General features: G+C 38.8%; 1 protein-coding gene across 4 annotated transcripts in view; it reads right to left on the reverse strand.

The window, feature by feature from the left end:
- Window positions 1-20364, reverse strand: part of FNBP1L (formin binding protein 1 like) — a 52762-nt gene extending 32398 nt beyond the window's left edge. For 3 of the 4 annotated variants that reach the window (XM_054638016.2, XM_054638015.2, XM_054638017.2), the window contains exon 1: window positions 20151-20363. In XM_054638016.2, the coding sequence (XP_054493991.1) occupies window positions 20151-20174 (24 nt within the window). In that variant the 5' untranslated portion in view covers window positions 20175-20363. Of the gene's footprint in view, window positions 1-20150 lie in introns of all 4 variants that reach the window. The other variant, XM_077182247.1, reaches the window with a different exon arrangement.
- Between the last annotated feature and the right edge of the window lie 338 nt (window positions 20365-20702).

Below are 20702 nucleotides of genomic sequence, written 5' to 3' on the forward strand. Positions count from 1 at the left end.
ATTTCAGAAACCTATCTCAATTAATTACATCTGCAATAGCTACTTAATAAAACATTTTCTTTGAAATGAGGATACTTTCCATTAATTATTCTACCATCATTTTATTCTCTATTGACTCAACTGTTCATCATTACTGCCATACTTTTATCTGACCACAATTTTAGTCTGCAGTTACCCAAGTGATCTTATTTGCACTTCTGAAACACTGGCTCAAGATGAGATTTTTTCCCCAATTCTTTGTTCTCCAGGCTGCACAGCCAGTCTAAACTTCCAAGTCAGTGAGTGGGAGATTAAAAACTCAATCCTGTCTTTTGCTCTCTAAATTCTTAACCCTTATGCAGGTTGGTATAAGGAAATATGTACTATGACAGTGTTCAGAGCATGGAAAAGCAGCAATCAGGTTCAGGGAAAAAAAAAATCAAAACACTTGGCATCAAAAAAGCCCCAGTGCATTTGTGGACATAAATATTGTATTTTATTATCACCTTACGAAAAGTCACGACTTAACCACAAAACTACAAGTCCACAGAAAGCCAAGTGAGAAAATGTGGGTGATTAGGTAACTTAACACCCATCTTAGCAATTCTTGTTTACTTAATTTATGCCCATGAGGCTTTATCAAATGAACCTGAATTATGGATAAATTTAAATAATAGGCTAAATTCTGCATAATGTCTTTTTTTGCCTGCATGAGCAGCACTGCGGAAGAAAAACAGACTGCTTCTTAACATCCAACTCTATTCAAGAAGTTAAATATTTTAAGTCACAAAACATTATTAAATGACTATTTAACATATTGAGATTTTTATAAAACTCTTATGAAATGGCTGCATTATGAAACATTATGCAGCTTGGGTTTTATTTTTTTTTTATTTTTAGATAATGATCAAGGTCTTCAAATTATTCACTGTTTTGCTTGTAGGTGTCTCCAAGTAAATTTCTTTATTTCAAAAAATGAAACAAAACAAAATAAATACCTTGCAGTCTTTGTACAAAGAACTACCTAATGTGCTACATTAAGAGTTATGGGAACCATAATCATCAATGAATATATTAATGAGAACTGACCAGGAAAATATACTCTACCTTTCCCCTATTTGTCTTCAGGACAAGTTAATTAGAAAATTGTATTTTAATTAGAGCATGTCACACTAATCTACTTCTGACAATACATTTCAGTTTCTCTTTGTGGATCCGTCTTCACTGTCTGTTTTGGGTTTCTACTTTTGTCTATCTTTATGCATTCCTGCTTCCTTTTCTATCTTTGGATAATAGCTCTTTTATTTTACTGTCTGAACTGATTATCATTCCTCTGTATTCCTGCCTGTTTGTTTTCATAATTATCAATTTGGTCTGGTCTTTCTTTTTTCCTTGCAACTGCAATGTGCTTCTTCTAACCAGGCAGACAAAAGCTGCTTCCAGCTAAACAGTACTTTATCTTTTCAAAACACCCTGTTAGTTTCACGTCTGAAAACTAACAAAGAGCTGCTTCTATATCAAGAACAAAAAAGAAAGTGTTTTGCTTTTCTGCTTTCTTCGAGTTCTGGATTGTAGCTCCAGACTAATGTGCAAATTGTACCTCATTCCCCTCTGAAAACAATCTAGGCATTACAGTTGAGAGAGGAAAAATGTGCTGTGAGCAACTAAAGGCTAAGTATTTTATAGACTAAAAGATTAATATCAATTAGAAGGTTCAGGTGGCAACATCAAAAGCCACAGTGACACTGGAAATACAGCAGAGGCACTCAGATTAAGATGAGAAAAGAAGTTACACATTCATATACAAAAACAGTACTTCACATTTTATTTTCGTATTAAAACAGAAGTTCACTATTGATTGTACAGGCATATATACATGATTTTATGAAGAAAATCTGCTAGTCTTTTTGAGTCATGAAAAGAGGAATAATTCCTAAAAAGAATTTCAGAAAACAGTCTGTAGGTTGACCTTCAGGACATGGAGCTACTTTGCTTGCAAAACTTCAGACACTGGTATTAACAGTACACTATGTTGTAGCTTGAAAATATTTAAAAGAGAAACTCTAACTCTGCTAGAAATACACAGTGCTTAATATGCAAAAGGAAAACAACAGTAATTTCAAAATCACTTTTAGCTGGACAAAAGACTACTTTGCTCTGATTAATAAAGAATTAATAAATTCATAGTAAAAACACAGTATGAAAAATCTATTTGCCCATTAAGCTTTAGTATATATTTTTGAAAAGCAACATCACTGTCAACTTTAATTTTAAAAAGTCAATTTCTATGATGAGAGAAACATTTGCATGATAAAGTGAGCAAAAAGCTCAAAAAAGTACTGAACCACTGGAGATGCAGCCACGCTCTAAGATAATGCATACAGCAAGTCAGCTTTCTAAAGCAAAACTAAAAAAGGACAGCTGCAATTGAGGAAGAGAAAGACAAAGACTGTTTTTCTCCATAAAGATGTCCCCAGAGCAGCAGCAAAGGAACTGCTTTGGAAACTCCAGATGAAAGTCAGGCCTGGCAGGAGGGGATGTCTTGTTTGAGGCCTACCAACTTCACAGGTGTGACACATTTAGTTTCCAGGAAAGAGCAGGAATCTGCCACAGACAGAATATGTGTGCAAACATTTTAGACTGCTTTTGAAAAGAGCAGCCAAAATTACAAAAGAATCAAGTTCTGCTCCTAGAGATTAACAGATCAGCTGAAAAACATTAGAGATTACAGCTGTGCACCCCAGTTCACCCATGCCACTGAATGGATCAGAGCTGGACTAATCGTGAGATTTTACCAGCAGGTTCCCTACCAGCAGAGCAAACCGATTGAAAACGTTCCCAACTGGGACAAGGAACAGCACTGTTAAAACAAGGGAGGAAAGGAACACCCTGCCACAGAGGGCATCTCAACAACCACTCCTATTTGCCCTGTTAATGAATAATCTCCAGAATTCTTCAGATTCTTAACAGATGGTCACATTCATAAGGACTAGAACAGCAGATTTGCCTCACTGCACCATGATGCAAACTGAAGTTAGGAAAACATCACTTCAGTGCAGTACCTGCAGATGTGCTCTCTTCCTCACTCACTGACCCCCTCTGCAGTCCCAGAGCCTGCCACACACTGCAGGGAGGGCTAGTCCCTAAACACACCACACCTTCCTCCCCAGCAAGTTCTACCAACACAGTGCTGGTAGAATAGCCAGAACACATTTCCAGGCCTCCTTCCTCTCTGCTACCCATCATAGGCTGTTCACATTGTGCTTGTCAATGAACAGGCTCTCCCCTGTGGGGGTGTACCTTTACCTGCAAGCTAGGAAGGAGGTAAGAACTGTGTCCCAAGCAGTCAGTAAGGACTCCCTTACCACCACCACCACCACTTGAGAAAATACAAACACACAAACACACACTCCTATGAAGTAAGTATCACTAGAATACAAGCATACATAAAATATAGATCAGGAAATCCTTCTTTGTAAACTGGATCAGAACCCACTCACTTAGCTTTCAATCATCCCCTTAATTCCATTCAACTTTTAATTGGGAAGATTCTTTTTAAAAGAAACTTAGCCAGATTTTTTTCACATATGTTCTTAATAGAGATTGTTAGAATACTTGAGTTTTATCTGCATTTGAACCAAAGCTTAATTCTGAAACACGTTCTATTTTACGCTTAATTCCCACACTAACTTAAAACAGACCATTTTCAAACATCTCTGTCCAAGACAATAGCAGATCACAAACCATGTATTTTCGAGCATTATTGGATTAAAATAGTTGCCATCTTAACACAGGGGCAGTATTACACTTGCCTTGTATATACAAAGGATATAATTATGTCCATTCCCCTAAACACCAAGAAATCTTATTTTCACCATAGCCAAGCCAGAAAACAGGCACTTCCTCAGTCTCCTGGGAATGGCTGAAGGTTGTTAATAAAGAGGCTGAAAGCATAAGTACATTTTAGTCCTAGTTATGTCACTTGAAATAGGAGACAGGAAGACTATGTTTAACCCTAAATGAAGTAAGTGCGATATCATGCATCACAGTAAAAAAATGCTACTACTGTTTGTACAATGCTTAGAGATACTGTTGCTCATTATAAGAAATATCTGAAGAAAATCCCATCTTTCCAGTAACACTAGAATAACAGATTATAAAGCAGTAAGGCTATAAATCAATGAAATAGTAGAATACTGAATTTGCTGTATGACCAACAGCCACGTGAGGCCTCATGTGAAGCAGAAGTTCTGTGCAAAACCAGCACATTTACTGCATGATTAATGGTAGCCTACAGAAAGTCTGCAAGAACAAATTATCTGCCTTGGAAAACACTGATGCAAGACTTTTATTTTTCAAAAACCGTGTAAGCAATCATTAAGTTCCTCAGTTACAAAATATTATTACATGAGCTGACACTCCATGTACAAGGTGAATGTTTTAGTGTATGACTAAAGAACCCTTGATGAAACTACTGAAGCCTTTCAAAACTTTTAAATGCCTCTCCACCAACTACAGATACTTCCACAATATTATTAAAAATGCATCCATGGGAGACTGACCGAGCAAGCAACTCCAACACTCCCCACTCCTTGCACATGTGACTGAATCTGTTTTTGCATTCTGGAGGATCTGTTTTTCCAAAACTTGTACAAACAAGAAAGGGATCTCACCCACTGACAACTTCTTCAGTGAAGGGTTAAATTCCTGCTCTGGCCAGTCTGGCATAGCATCTAACAAGCAGAGTCTGCACTGTTTTTTTCCCCTCCATACATTAAGGGAGTGAACAGAGCAGTCAAGACAAGCAGGGAGTAGTCTGCATGTTACAAAGAGAGGCAATAGGGGAAAGATAGAAGGTTTGCACATGGAATATTACAGAGCACTGAGATGCCCTACCTCACAAATTCAGAAAACAAGATCTGCATGTGCACACAAAACTCTGTACCAACTGTATTACAACATGCCCAGCTGCAACACCATGGGACCTAGCTCACACTGCACTATTTAGTGAGTTTTACTGAACTGAAATGTGACATTCAAAATAACTTCGTTTGCATATTAGAGGCTATTCTATAGAGTTTGCTACAGTTAAAATTATTACAGTGTCACAGCTCTGAACTCATCAAAAAGCCAAGATGCCTGATACAAATTTAAAACAGGGAAGTACTTTCTGCCAGATGGGGGAGGTGAAAAAGAAGGGAGAATGGCAACTTCCCTCTCGTCCAAATATCACTTCCCTGTATTTATCTGCTCAGCTATTAAGTAGACTGTAGGATACCATTTTCAACTGACTTAAGTTATAAACTGTTTAACAAATATGATGGAGAAATCCCAGACAGACAAGTGAATCTAGTGTGCTTCACACTTAAAAGATGCATCTTCAGGCTTTGTCTCAATAGAATAGTGAGAAAGAAAAGAACCTATGGGTTGAATCATATTGTTTGTAATTCTGACAATTAGGGCAAATATAGTGTAAAAATATCTATACAGAATCCAGACACTGAGTATCACTGGTAGAACTTCATTTTAACACAGAAAGCAAGGTATAGATCCATGGTGTATTCCTGATAACTTTCCTCATATGTATTTAATGAAGGTGTACATTTTTTAGAATCTTAAACTCTTGTCAACAGCTCCCTAAAAACACACTTCATGACACTATTTCTACACAGCAACTGGAGTGAACAATGAACTCATAAAATAAAACTTACAGCACAAGAATATAACAAACATATCCTGCTCTTAACTTTAAGTTCATTTCTCATAACAGCTGTAATTAAAATACCCAGTAAACCTACAACAACTTGGTACAGGAGTAAAATATAGTGGTTCTTCTTGTAACATGAATCTTTTAGCTCCAAGCACAGAGACCCAGCCAAAACTCTTCATTCAGCATAGCTCTGATAAACTGTCTCAGCTACTCTTTCCTCCTACATGCAGAAGCTATAGTGAATGCAGCTGGAATACAAGAAGGTATTTCCTAGTGTTAGTACCAGCTCCCATCAGACAGACCTAAGACAAAGGCATAAACCTCACATTTGTTGCTATTGATATTCAAAAGGCAAAATTATAACTTCATAGCTTGTAAACAAATATTTGCTCTACTAAACCACTCAGAGGTAAGATACCTATTCATAGGTATTTGATCAGCCCTTCAATTTTCTTGAATTAAATCATTAGCCTTTTATGGTGTAGGAAGGGCTGCAAATACTACCAGAGTTAATCACCAGGGACTGTTCTGAGCACACTCCCCACTAAAAGGGAGCAGACACTGCTCAGTACTTCAGAAAACCAGAGATCACGGGACCAGTTACATAAATAGTTACAGAACTGGAAGGCTGTTGACTGATTTGCCATATGCTGTTTGTTTTGTCAACCCAATGAACAAGAAGATTTTCCTGTAACAAGTCCTACCGAAAAGTGAACTTCCCTTTCCAGTGTCACCTGTAAATACACTTCAGTGCTCAAGAGAAAGACTATAGTAGCCACATCTTCTTCCCTTCACAAATATCTTGCTAACAACAGTAAATACTTCTCAAACTTGATTACAAAACCAAATCCATACACTTAAGAAGAAATTAACATGGCAGTAAATTGGAGCCTTCCTCTACACTTTGGAACCTTATTTCAGACACAGATAAATACCCTGAAAGAAAACAAACTAAACACACACACAAACCCCAGAAGCAACAAAACACCCAAATCCAAAAACCCAAATGGAAAATGGAAACCCCACCACCCATCCTTTATTTGCAATGGAATCTACTGTACTCATTGGTTTTGAGGCAAAATTCGTAGTAACATTAACATAACTGAATAAAGAATTTAAACTAAAAGCAGATGTTATTACTGGCACCTTCAAAACAGTGGAATTTTTCAAGATTTTGTGATTCAGATAACACTAAAATGTAACACAATTGTGCCGTGTATCAGTTTCTCTGAGTTTTTAGGATATGAGCCTAGAAATACACAGCAAAGTCCTCCTATATTTCACCACAGCCTTTGGAATCATAATCTGGATTGTAGGAATAACATTATTCATAAAACCTTTATTTCTTGTAGAAATGTACTTCCTCTGATATATCAAATAGTACAAAAACACATACTGTTTCCCTTGGTTAACAAGGCATTTTTCCTTAAACTACAAAGAAAACAAGAGGAGTGATGTAATTTAACCGTAAGTGCACTTCCATTAAAAAAGTTACAATTTTAAAAAGGTAAAACAACCCTATTACAGCATATTTGAACACTGAAGTTGCATACACAAAAGCTGAGTACAAACTTCAGAGTTCTGAGAAGAAAACCCACACTTTTGAACCGTCATAGCTCGGCTACTCATTCTTTACAAACATGTACAAAGTCCAAACTCTTAACAGCTCATTTTTCATACTGTTTCTGTAATCCAGCATTTTAAAAAGACAGTCCATAAATATCTTCTGCACCACTTCAGGAGCTCCATACTGAAAGTTAGCAAATTTATAGGATAATCAGTGTCCATACTTCTGAAGCAATTCAGCACTCACATTCAGGACAGAAATAAACATGAAACACAGGGTCACACTGGCAATAGTGACAGCAGACCACACCAATTTCTTGTTTGAGAGCCAATTTCTTTTTGAGAGTCAAATGAATAGTCAATGTAGAAATTAAAAGGTACTTCAGCAGCAGCAGTTATTTCCTTCATGACTAAACTCATAAAAATAGAAGGGTATTCACACTAAAATCCAGTGGAGATCTGAACAATAGAGATGAACAAGCACCAAATCTCAGTACTTTATCTGTGACTGGACCTCAAGGTTCAAAACTGGCCCAGTATTTTCATTTATATTTATATTTATTTATCAATGAGCTGCATGAAGGGACAGATGCCTCCTCAGCACATTCACTGGTGACACAAAGCTGGGAGGAGAGGCCAACACTGGGATAAATCTCTGTAAATAAGCAATGGTCTAGGAACTGTCAAAGAAACACTAAAGAAATTCTGGCAAACAGCCTCAAATATTGAATAAAACATGACATAATAAGAAAATGAAAACCCATTTCTTCCATAGTACATAAAACTGTTTTATATTTTATTACATTGAGTATAAAACTGAAACCACCTAATTGCACATGGGAATTTCAACTTTGTTTTTAACATTACTAGCTTGATTTAAAAAAACACTGAAAATTGATGTTTCATATCTGGGGAGCCTTAACATGTAATATCTTAGCAAAAACATTTAAAAATCAGTGATTAAAGCATGCCAACTTGTAATCAAAAAACCATCATGATTTTGCGGTAGAAAAAATTATAGCAAGTGCCTTTTCCCCAGGTATCTCTTTTTTTAGTTTTTATGTCATTACATATCATTGTGTAAAACCATCCATATCTTTTAGATAGACAATTAATAAAACTAAAATTAAATTTAGCTAATTAACTTGTAACAGCATTCTGAATTCAGTGCATCTTTAGCATATGTGGAAAATTAGAGACACACACCAGTCAACTACTTTTTTTCTAAAGATAATGATTTGGAAAGGAAACTATTTGATACTATTGTTCCCATCAGCCTCAAAGAAATAATAAATATTTAAAACATTCAAAAGGTAATTTATCAAAATATATTTGACTAAATTTTGAGTGTTCTTCTTATGGTATCATATACCATATCACAAAACAGTCACAAGGAGTATTAATTTCTCAGGTGTCCTAAAATGCTTTATAAGAACATGCAAAATTATTACTCTTTTATGGGAGCAGAATGCACCATTTGCATTAAAAAAAATTGCAAGGTTAATTGTGAAAACATTTGTTTTCATATAATAAAAAACCAAGGATAACCAAAAAAAAAGCAACATCCAAGCAACTGTCAGATTAACTAGGGAGATATGGGAGCATGATCCTCTTCCCACAAATGAACACAAGTCAGCAAAAAAAATCAAACCTCTTTTCCAATGACATAATGAAGAAAAGCAGTCAGGGAAGCCACAAGTTTCAGGTTTGACTTACAGTCTGATTATGCCTGCATGATTAGAAGTTAAAATGCTAAATGCAAAGTACTACAAATAGTCTATCAAGATCATAAGAAACACTTACATATAAGGTCTTAAAATTCACGTTTCCCAGCATCAAGTATATATAAACTAACAGCAGCACTCCCACCTAATGTGTGCATAAAGGTCTGTAGAAGCTCTCCTTTCAGAATTAAAACTCAAGGTTGAAATTTGAGTTGGAGCACTGATATGGTTACCTCATTATTGTAAAAAGCATGAATCCCGGCCATTCAGCACAACCACCTTAAGACAATTACATGTTTTCTCAAAAATTGCAAGGGATTTTCTACAAATGATGTCAAAATGTATTCATTACACAGCCCACAATTACAGTCTTGAAGTATAAAGCAGACAGAACATGGAAAAACATTTCATCTAAGAATCACTAAGCTTAAATACCACCAGCATCTCATATTTAAGACTATTTTAACTCTTTTAAGAAAATGATTTCAGTTCAACTATTGAGATTCCAGTGAAACTGAACGACAACCCTGCAGAACCAAAATAACTGGAAGTCACTGGGGGCTAAGAGATGCAAGCAGGAAGAGCAGGTAGCACACTCTGCCTAACCCCACGTTTGTTTGCAACTACTGCAGTTCAATACACAGAGCCAATCCTTGGTTTTACAAAACTCCAATTCCAATCCACTAAGGGGATGTTTCTTCCAGTAAAAGCTTCTTGTTGCACTCAGCTACTCCTACCTCACTGCTTCTGTCTCAGAATGCAGAACATGAAGCTGAACTTGGGGAAATCCGAGGGGATCTCTCAAGTGCCAGGCTAGCACAGGAGGAACTGCAATGCTGCTCCTGGGAAGGTGATAATTACTCTCCCTACCACCAATACCAAAGCGAACACGTTTCTTAAAAAGCCATTTTGGAAAGAAGTTACCCTTGTTCTTAAGAGAGGTCTTAATATTAACAGGGTCTCAAACTCAGGGAGATAATTTAAAAGATCTAGTTTATGTGATTGCAAAACAGCAGCAGAAATAACACAAAAGACCTCACAGCTTTTACAAAACAAAGAGGCAATCAAGATAAACCAAAACAAATATTCCACAACCCTGTCTCCTCAATCTCAACCTAAACACTTAATCAGACCACCACACCTCTTGCTGCAGGAGTAAATATTTGAGTATCATGCAGAGCCAGGATACTTCACACAACTGCTCAGCTTGCCTCACATGGTGACATTTCTAGTTAGGCTTCATGGAACTGTACAGACTACATTCCCCTCACATTATTACAACGTAGAAAAATCCCAAACATTTGTATTTTCCTGATAAGTTACTATTTATTTCCAAGAAATTAATTTTTCCTCTTTAAACATGCCATCTTCTTAGAAACGAAACCTAACCAGATATTCCAGTCTGATTTTTACCATTTTATTACAACATGCTGGAGAACTTTTCAAGACAAGTTCATCCTTTTCTTGCCCTCCTCCAAACAAATTTGTAACACCTTGACCATATTGCACAGATCTTGAATGTCATCATCTGTTGTTTAGCCAATTTCCCTAATAATAAAAACCACATTTAATGAGATAAAGCTTTTCATTAATTATAAAAAGTCTGAAAATAAAATTTTCACCATTTATAAATCCAAGTACATATCCTCATCTCATTCTTCTAACTCACAGTTCATAGTCAACTCATGAAAAAGATCCACTAATTAAAGAAAATAACATCAGTAATTGTTGCTGATTTAAATAATGCTGTGCATCAACTACAAGCTACAGGTAGAGCTAGTTTGCAAATATTCCCTTTCTCAAAAACAAAACAAGGCTTGGAAAATTTCCTGATAATACAGTATTTAGTCTCACACACATTAATGAGTTTCACTGATCCAGTGAGATCTTTGCTCATAAAATGAACAAGCATTGGTAAAATTAAATATGTAAATAAGTACCTGCATTATTAGGGTCCAAATAAAGTAGGTATTAGGGGCATGAGGGAACCCACATTTGACTCTCCAGAACAAAAATTGTTTCATCAGTCATCCATAGCCAACCTTCAAACAGTTTTCCATTTACTAATCACAAATGTGAAGTTGTTTTCAGGGAAAAACTAAGATAAAACATTTCATTTAAGAGCATATAATGCACATCATATCTTTGCAGCTACTGTACTTGACTGATTTATGTCTTTTACACTAAAGTCTCAAATTTTAACCTTTCTTTCACCTGATCATGACTTCTTTCCTGAATCTCAAATCTATGTCCATCCTAAAACTTGTCAACAACTTCTCTTTTTTTGTTTAAATCAGTCTCTTTCTAGCCATTCCAATATCTGCAATCTTTAGGCATTCTCTACCCATCTCGTTTCTCAGCCACACCACATCCTGTTCTCTGTACTGAGAGATTATCCTTTCACCCACATGTTTTTCACCCAGCACTATCTGGGTGCATCATCTCTCTCACATCAAACATGAGCTTCTTAACCTCGCTTTCAAGGGCACTGCTGGCTGATTCCCGCTTATTACCTCATCATACCAAAGGATTACTGTTGCTTCACTTGAGACACCAACCCTCCCTTGTACTTTTCAACCAGTATTTCCTGCATTCTCTTAGGTTGTTTGGGTGCTCATCCCCTGCAAACATGACACAGGTCTGCCCAAAGGAACAGCGCGGGGGCTGCGGCTGAGATCACTGCGCACCCACTGTGCTGAGCAGCACCGGGCTCCGCACAACTCTCACCCAGCACCAGCACTTGGTGACCCAGCCCCTGCAGGAGCTCCAAGGTAACTGGACTGAGGATGCTCTTTAGACTGAGTTTGTGCACAATGCTGCACAACACACGGACACTGTGTGACTAACAGCAGTAGGTTCCACGTAAATACAAACATAAAATACACTCCCGTGATTGATTTCAATAATAATAATTGAAAGAAATGAAGCATCCGGGATAAAGACAAAGTGTACAAGAAGCATACCCATATTCAAAGAAAACACCCTCCAATTACTCTACCAACCAGAATATACAAAGTGAGGTTTTCACACCCACTCAAATTGGGCATCCACCATGAGAAAGAATCCAGCAATCAAATGCTTTCTTTACAAAGGATTTACAATGCAGATGGAGATCCAAAAGGCACACCCATCTTCATCACCTGCACTCACATCTGGTTACCTCAAGCATGCCAAAAGTTAAGGCTCCCTCTCAACTCTCCAGTGCAGTTGATGTCATATTTCAGAAGTTCTTTAGTACTTAAATAACTCCAAACTCAAATCCAGTGGATGTAATTTCGTTGTACAATGCTGAAAAAGTATCTTATACTTAATACAGAACTACAAAAAAGCATGTTGTAGTATTTCTTGTGTGCCAGCCAGGGAGAAGGATTCACATGGTACTTGCCTCTGGAATAAACATTTGTGAGTATCCAAATCACAGCAACTGTACCAGCCATTACTTAGTAAATTGACTCTACCCCCTCCAAAACCAGGATAGAAGTGCACAGGTTACTTTCAACATTTTAAAACACCATATGTGCCCTTACACATAAAGAATATTAAAGTATTCTACAAATATTGCTACAATATTAATTTGATTAAAACAAATGAAGTATAATCTAATTGTACAACCCAACTAACAGGGACAAAAATGTTTATTTGCCCAAGATGACACAAGAGTTCCACATTAAAGCCCAAGAAAAATTCAGGTCCTGCAATATTAGCTTTTTAGCTCACAGTAAGACTGCATTTCTCCTTCAAAAGATGTAAACAGCAATAGAACTACAGGGAAATGTACAAAGCACAATGCCAGAAAACAGTTTAATCAGTCCAATGCCCTGTTATTGCAAATGACAAAGCAGAAGCAGAGTTCTAACAGAAAAAAAAAAAGGTATTCAAGAATCTTATATGTAACTATTTCAAATTTCCACACAGTAGAAATTTTCAGAAAATTCCATACACCTACAATTCAGCCCATTACGAAATGTAATACTCCTTCCACTTCCCTCTTAGACTAGAACTTCTAGCTGAAAAAAACCCCAGCAACGCAGAAACTTATTGCAGATAATTCCATAAACAAAGTCAGTGCAGAGGGTCTGCATTTTAATGAAAACCAGAAGGCTTTTATTAGTATAATACTTTTTTCCCCTCCTTTTCCCATCCAGCTGAAGCACTGACATCCATCTGAAGACAAACCTCTAAACCTTCTGCCAAGAGAGCACTGGGACTGGGGTACGTAAACTCACTAGGGGCAAAATGAAACAATCTGACTGGAATTTCAGCTTTCACTGAACAGTTTGTTCACCATTACAAGGAAAAAGCTGAACATATCTGGACTTCAGGGAATTCTTTTCTCTACCAAAATGAACTCAAGTTCTTTAAAAAGTATGCACATGTGTTGCATGAACAATGAAAATTTAATCTGAATTGTGTCAAGTAACTTCCCCTCTGCAAAAAAAAATAGAACACCCTATGTTACTCAATTACTAGCTTAACCAAGAACATTAAATAGTGCTCTGCAAATGTAAGGACTGAAGTATTTAAAGATACTATATTACCAAATGAGGGTCTCACCCAGATCAATCCAGTGTAAGAACTAATATAAATACAACACTAATTAACTTTTAGATATCAGTACATTTACAGCATCAGTGATTAATCTACACAAGCAATAACAACAAACCTTCTGTCTTCCAGCATTTACCTGCAAACAGCTGAAAGCACCAATCATACCTACTGGGGCAACCCTCACCTCATGAGCATACTGCCAACAGACTTTTATCTTCCCATGATTTTTTCCATCACAAATTCTGAGGCATTTGCCACTCCAGAGATCATTATTTTGACAGATACACATTTTAAAGAACTCCTCAGCTTGGCTGAGATAAAGATCCTGCAATCTCCAACAACCTTTTTACTATTCTCTCTCAGGAAATCAAATGAGAGCTGCAGCTTTTAAAATCTTGATCCAGGCAACTCTCAGATTTTGTACTATCAACAAGGATAGTGCATACATCCTTTACAAGACAGCAATACTTTTCCAGTGTTCAGAACTTCCAGATTAGTAAAGTCCCATGTATCTTTGTACAAGCTTCACTGAAAATCATATACACTTCCAAGTCCGTAAACAAGTGGGGCCATAAATAAAAACACATGCCTTTCTAATAGATATCAGATGATAAAGCTTTCAAAACTCAAAAAAACCACACTTTCTAAACAGATAGTCAAAGACACAGGTATGCATTCCTAAACTATGTTCAACATCAAATCCAAACTGATAAAAGTCTCATGACAATGACACAACCCTTCCTGGAAAAAACAGCAAAAAGGTCAGATGTTTATGAACCAGACAATTGCTGGAAAAATATGGACAAACATTTCCAACTAAAACTCAGTACAATTGTTTTCACACCAAAGCCAGAAGTAACTACACTTTCAATAACCAAGTATTTGATCCTTACATAACTTTCTAGCTGGAAATCTCAGGTCTTCCCAAGGCTGAGGAAAGCCACCCAGCACAGCCTGGGAAAGACTGGAACCTCCCAGCGATCGGGCATTTACCCAGCATGTCACCCAAGAGAGGGGAAAGGTGTAACCATCCCATGCATCTGGAAAACACTGTCACCTTATACTGCAGCCACAAGACACATTCCTTGCACACATCTGCAGCCCACAGCAGCAGCAGGAGCACCCATTGAAGAGACCATCTATACAGACTGCTGCTACAGCCTTTGGGGTAAGCTGACAGAGAAATCCAGGGACAAATAAAAAAAATCCACATTCCATCTCTCAAATGTGCCCCTGTTAAATAGACTATTGTCTTTAACAGAGTATATGTTAGCACACTGGAAAGTAAATTTACAAAATATTAGGATTCAAAAGCACCTAGGAATTTCCGTATGGGATATGACTTGACATTTAGAATTATTTACAGTGGTTTTTTTATGTGTATTAACAATGCTAGTAACTACATAACCACATCCACATTAACAAGAAAGGTTTCTCAGTTTGAAGAGAGAAACTGTTTTTGCTTTGAAAAAAACCTTATATTTAGCTAAAAATAAATGTTCTAATCTAGTGAACAAAAATACAGTAAATTACTACAACAGAAGTATGCTACATAATAGTTAGCTACTTTTTAAAGCTCTTTCATATTTACATTCTGTAGATGTTTTTCATATATAATTACACTTGACAACTTTTAAGATTAGACAACATCACCACATGATTTATCTTCTACAAAAAAAAGACTAAGATTTTAAAGCAAGAGGAAACAATGTCTGAAAGCAGTACTGAAAGCATAAGAAAAATTTTAACAGCTTTTGAAAAACTACTGATGCAACCAAGTTATTTAATATTTTTAATAACAGAACTTGGGTTTATGCACAGAATGAATTTTGTTTAAGGAAAGATTAAAAAGAGCACATCACCAAGTATACTTTGATCTTTCTTTGGTCCAACATAACTAATTTCTAAAATACTACTCTACAGTGCCAGTGGTTTCTTAATTATAAAAGATGGTGTGCTTCTGGCCCCAAGGAGCTCACAACAATAGTATCATTAAATCTTCTATAGCCATTTCTTTTTAATCATGAAATCTCAGCACAAAAAGCCCTCAGCAAAATTTCTGTTTTAAATATTTATCAAGAGGTGAGAAACAGATGGCTAGACTGGTTCTACAGACTGAAAATGTTCTGACATGGTATTCAAACTCTTTTTCTGCCAACTGCTATTAAGGAGTTCACAGGGGTTGGAACAACAGAACGTGCATCCGAAGTTAAAAAGTATAAAGTATCCTTCCTGGTTGGTTTTTTTTTAAAGAGACAACACAAACTCTTCAATTAATTTCCAAAGAAGCCACTTCAGAGTGCCAATCACACTGTCTCCTCTCATTACACCAAGAACTTCATTATCAGCTACACTCCAGTCTCCAAAGCTTGGTAAGCTTTTAGCATCAAAGCAAATGCACTACACATTCGATTTAGCAGCACAATACCCCAAGATGGCAATAACCAGATGTATCTTTTAAATATTCTGTGTTAATGCTATTTGTACATTTCACGCCCACCACAAAAAGAACTCCAGATGTACAGAAACATACACACTGAACAGATGCTCGTGCTGAGAAGATTCTTAAACGTATCATAATCTATCATTTTTATTTCCAAATATTTAAAGTTACTAAACCCCACCCCAATTTTAGTCCATCTATCTATTCTTGCCTTGGATATTGCAGCACAGTGTGATAGAAGTCAGGGCACTTTATAAAGCAAAAATGCAAATCTAACCACAACTTCAATGTATAAACGCTTCTACTGCTCATGAGGTGAACATAACGGTGCAGTATTTGAAAAAAGCATGACAAACTCCAAAAAGTTAATTCTGAAAAGTATCTGTATCTAAGTAAACAGCAGCAATTTTCTACTACTAATGAAGTGCAGCAATGCTACTTTTCAATTATGTGCCACCTTTCTTCAGATGATTACTGCTTAACAAATGTTTTCTACAAAGAAATTATATATCAGAGATAGGAAAATTTGGCACCCAATATTAAAATACATTTCAACTGAATTAGACAAGACTTGCCTGTGCTCTCTACTCTGTTCTAACCCTTAAGAGAATATTATGCAAAGCAGTTCACCAAAGTATCTTGGGTTATACCATAAGGAACATGCTAGAGTGACCACAAAGATACACACCGATTAGAATAAAACTATTTGTTGAATACTACTTTCAAAGCATAATCAAAATTTTCTATTGTAGTAAGAAAGCAGAAAAGGAGAGCATATTTCCCACAGCACAGAAAATGTTGTGGAATGAAACAGTTCTAATCCAGGATGGCTTAAATGATTTGACATTTATTTTGTTATTATTAATTTACATTATTTCATACAATGCTATCAAAAGAAACACAACAAAGATTATGCTTTTTGGCCAAGACACACTGAAAAGCACCACGTGCTTTAGTCTAATCAAGACATACACATTTGGTACAATGCACACTCACTTCAGAGAATGGTGGTGTACTCATTAAAAAAAAAAAAAACTTGCTTAAAAAACAAACAGCTACCTAATTTAAAGAATTAGAAAATACTGGCCAAAGAAAATCTTTCCTTTGTCCTGTCCCTGATGTAACCATTTAATTAACATATGTATCATTTCAATAACAGAATTGCTATATTTAATAATTACCACATAAATACCAGACATGAGTTGCCTTCCTTATCCCCTAATTTTTCTTCTGGCTCCTTATTTGTTTCTACATTAATCTGTGCTCATTTTTTTACTGTATCCAAAATAGTATACAGTATAAAACTCCACAACAATTTTTAAAAATCCTCAGAACTGTGAATCAGCATGAAGAGATACAATTTAAGAAGGCAGAGTTAAGGAGATATTAAAAAAGCATGATACAGAATCATCAAATATGCTTCAATGAATTAGCGAAGCATATATACCTAAGTGCAAATGTCTTTAAAAACTGTGACCTAGATACCAGACTTAACCCTGAGAAATTCTATTTTATGAGCTGAAAGCACTAATGAAGGAGAGCTTTAGGCACAATGAGGTGTCCAGAAATTCTGAGCAGAAGAGGTTTTCTTTTCTCTGCAGCTGGGGACTGAACACCTCGTGCCCTGCTGCCATCAGCAAACACAGAGCAGCTCAGGCTGCCTCCTGAAGCTCCACTGACGCTCACAACAGGGAATGATGGAGGAATTGCTACACCAGAACATAGATGTGTCTAAGAATTTATTTTTATCTTGTTCAGAGCTCTATCTTTGAAGATCCCCAATACTGTTTTTCCTTGTGTTTTTAACCTAGATTTAAGATAATTCTTAATGAATTTGATTTTGTGCCAGATCTCCAAAAAGTAATCTTTACTTGCCCAGCACAAGTTGTTACAACAATTAAAGTTTTTACAGTAAGTGAAGCCCTGAATAGTCTTCCAGCTAAGAAACTGGTTTGATTCATAACATAGTTGATTTTTTAAAGTATAATTAAACTCAACTAAAAAAATATAAAGGTACCCCGTAATGCAAAAACTTGCATTGTCAAAGTCTAATTACATAGTTACAAACAGACCATTTTATGGAGGAAGTTACCTCAGTGTAGAGTTGCAGGTCATCTCCAGATACCAAGCAAAAAATACATTTAATTCTGCTAAAAGAGAAGTATTGCAGTAAAACTTTTAGCTTAAAATTTTGGCATTATTTCTTCCAACTAATGCATAAGAATTAGTGATTAAGAAGAAAAGAAATATAGTAGGTCAAAATAACTTCAGCTAGTTTCACAACACCGTGAGTTAAATGCCTGTCATTAAAAGGAAGTCTGAGGTCAAAATCCATCTTTTTCAATATGCTTCTTAAATGCAGGACAAAGACAAGCAATTTCATACAAAACTGACCACAAGACGGAGTATAAAACCTTTGACTGTCATTTACAAGAATATAAAAACCTTCACCTGTCATTTACAAGCTGAACAAAAAAAAAAAAAAAAAAAAAAAAAAAAAAAACCACAATTAAGAGGCTGCAAAAATGAGCAGATCTGAGTAAGCTAAAACTCTGTTTTGTAAAGCAATACATATTTGAGTGCTTACAGTCAGTGCTCACCCAAATGCCAACCCCACTCCTCTCAAGTGGCACTCACCCCTCACCTGAAATTCATACAGCCATGAGCTGCACACACACTCTTGTGTGGCCAATATAAATCCCAGCTTTTACTTACTCCTCACTGCCAATGTCTCAACAGTTTTAGATTTCAGGCTTGCAGCAGCATCATCAGTACTTAAAAAGCATATTTTGTCTGAATTCTCAGCGTGCCTACAAATCCTAGTGAAGAACAAGGTACTATGCAAAACACTAAAGTAACCCCTAAATACTATTAAATCAGTCTTCTCGGCATAGTACACGTGATGCTGTTACATCCTCATTTTGCATAATCAGACACAACTCAATTCAGGTGGCTTCAGGAGCTCCGCGGGCGCTCCCAGTCCCGCGCCCCACCCAGGCACCCCGCCCGCAGCGCCACGGCTGCCCCGGCTCCTCGGGCAACCACTTGGCTGCGTGTGGAGCAGATCTTTGCTCCTCTACAGACTGGTGGCTCTGCACTACAAAATATTGATCAAGGTATTTAATCCAATGCTTAAAAAAAAAAAAAAAAAAAAACAAACAAAAAACCCCCCAAAAACCACCTGTAATGCTAGGTCCTGATTAAGAATTCCTGGACCAGACTTCAAGCTGCAACGTTTATCTTTCTGTATTTTTTTTTCTTAGCACAAGTCTCTGCTTCACAGTTTTTAAAAGCAAATAAATGCAGGGCAGGCAGCATTTAAAGCGGGGACGTTAAACACTGCTTAGTAGTATTCTATTTTATGCCTAAGCATTCCCACGAGTAGCAGGAAACCTGGCAGAGGAGATCCACCACCCCGCCATGCGAGCCGACACCGCCGTGCCTCGCTCCGGCACTCCCCCGGGAGAAACCCCTCTGCCGTCCTCGGCACGGCCAAAGAGCCTTCGGAGGGAAGGGGGGAGCCTTAAGGAAAGAGCTAACGCGAGGCAGAAACTGCCTGTCTCGTTGCTCCCAATTTTCGTATTTAAAACAAACACAATGCAGTGTTAGCCAATATTCTGCGGTACTTTTAGAGACAAAGCTATACAGTAGCTGCGTCTAGTTAGGGCCGGCAGCTGAAAACGCTTCGCTGCTGTGAGCAGCCCGGCGCTTCTCGGGGGAGCAGCAGTTGTGCCGCCGCCCCGAGGCTGCCCGGTGCGGGCCGCTGCCCGAGCCGCGCCGGGACCCCGCCCCGAGCCGTGCCGGGAGCGCGGTGAGGGCCGCGCCGCCGGGCGCCGAGCGCGGCACTCCCCCGGCCGCACACAAAGCGCCCGTCCCGCCGTGACCGCGCCGGGCGGGCGGAGGGCGAGGGGCCGCCCCGGGAGCGCCATGGCCGCGCAGGCGGCGCGCGCACCGCACCCCGGACGCGGCGCTCCCGCCCCGCCGCGGCCCCCGGCCCAGCGCCACCGCCCTCCGCCAGCGCCGGACCCCCGCCCCGCCCCAGCCCCTGCCCGCCGCCCCTACGCCGAACAAAGCACAGCGCCTCGGCTCCGGCCGCTCCGCGCCTCCCCGGGGCAGCCGCCCGAGCAGACAGGGGAAGGCGGCGAATCTCAGACACAATGAGAGGCGAGCCGGGACTCACCCACAGCTCCGTGCCCCAGCTCATGGCTGCTCCGCGGGCAGTACCGGCTCCGGCAGAGGCGGGGGATGAGGCGTCGGGCGCCGGCCGGACAACGGGGCCCCCTCAGGCAGCGCCGGTGCCCTCGGTCACTGGGGAGAGGCGGCGGCGGCGAGGAACGACGTCGCTCCCAGCTCCAGCTCCGCCTGGCTTGGGAGGGGGAGCCGCGGAGGAGACTGGGAGAGGGGCGTGTCCGGCTGGAGCGGCGGGGCCGGGACGGGAGCGGCCGGCGCTGCCCCGGAGCCCCGAGCGGCCGCGGGGCGAAGGTGTCGCGCCCGGAGCGGCCCCCCGTTGTTACTCATTAACGAGGCGGCGGCGAGGCCCCGGGGTTTAGTGCCGGCCGGCTGCGAGGCCTCCCGGCCTCCCCAAAGCGCTGAGTCACGGCCGGCAGCCGCCGGGCCCCGGCTCTCCCCCTCCTCACCGGGCACCGCGCCGACACACAGACGTAAACAACGATTTTTGTATTGTTTACATCACAGCTCTACATGTAAATCACAAATTGAGATGGTAGGAAAG

This window comes from Agelaius phoeniceus, chromosome 8, assembly GCF_051311805.1.
Source record: "Agelaius phoeniceus isolate bAgePho1 chromosome 8, bAgePho1.hap1, whole genome shotgun sequence".
NCBI lineage: Eukaryota > Metazoa > Chordata > Aves > Passeriformes > Icteridae > Agelaius > Agelaius phoeniceus.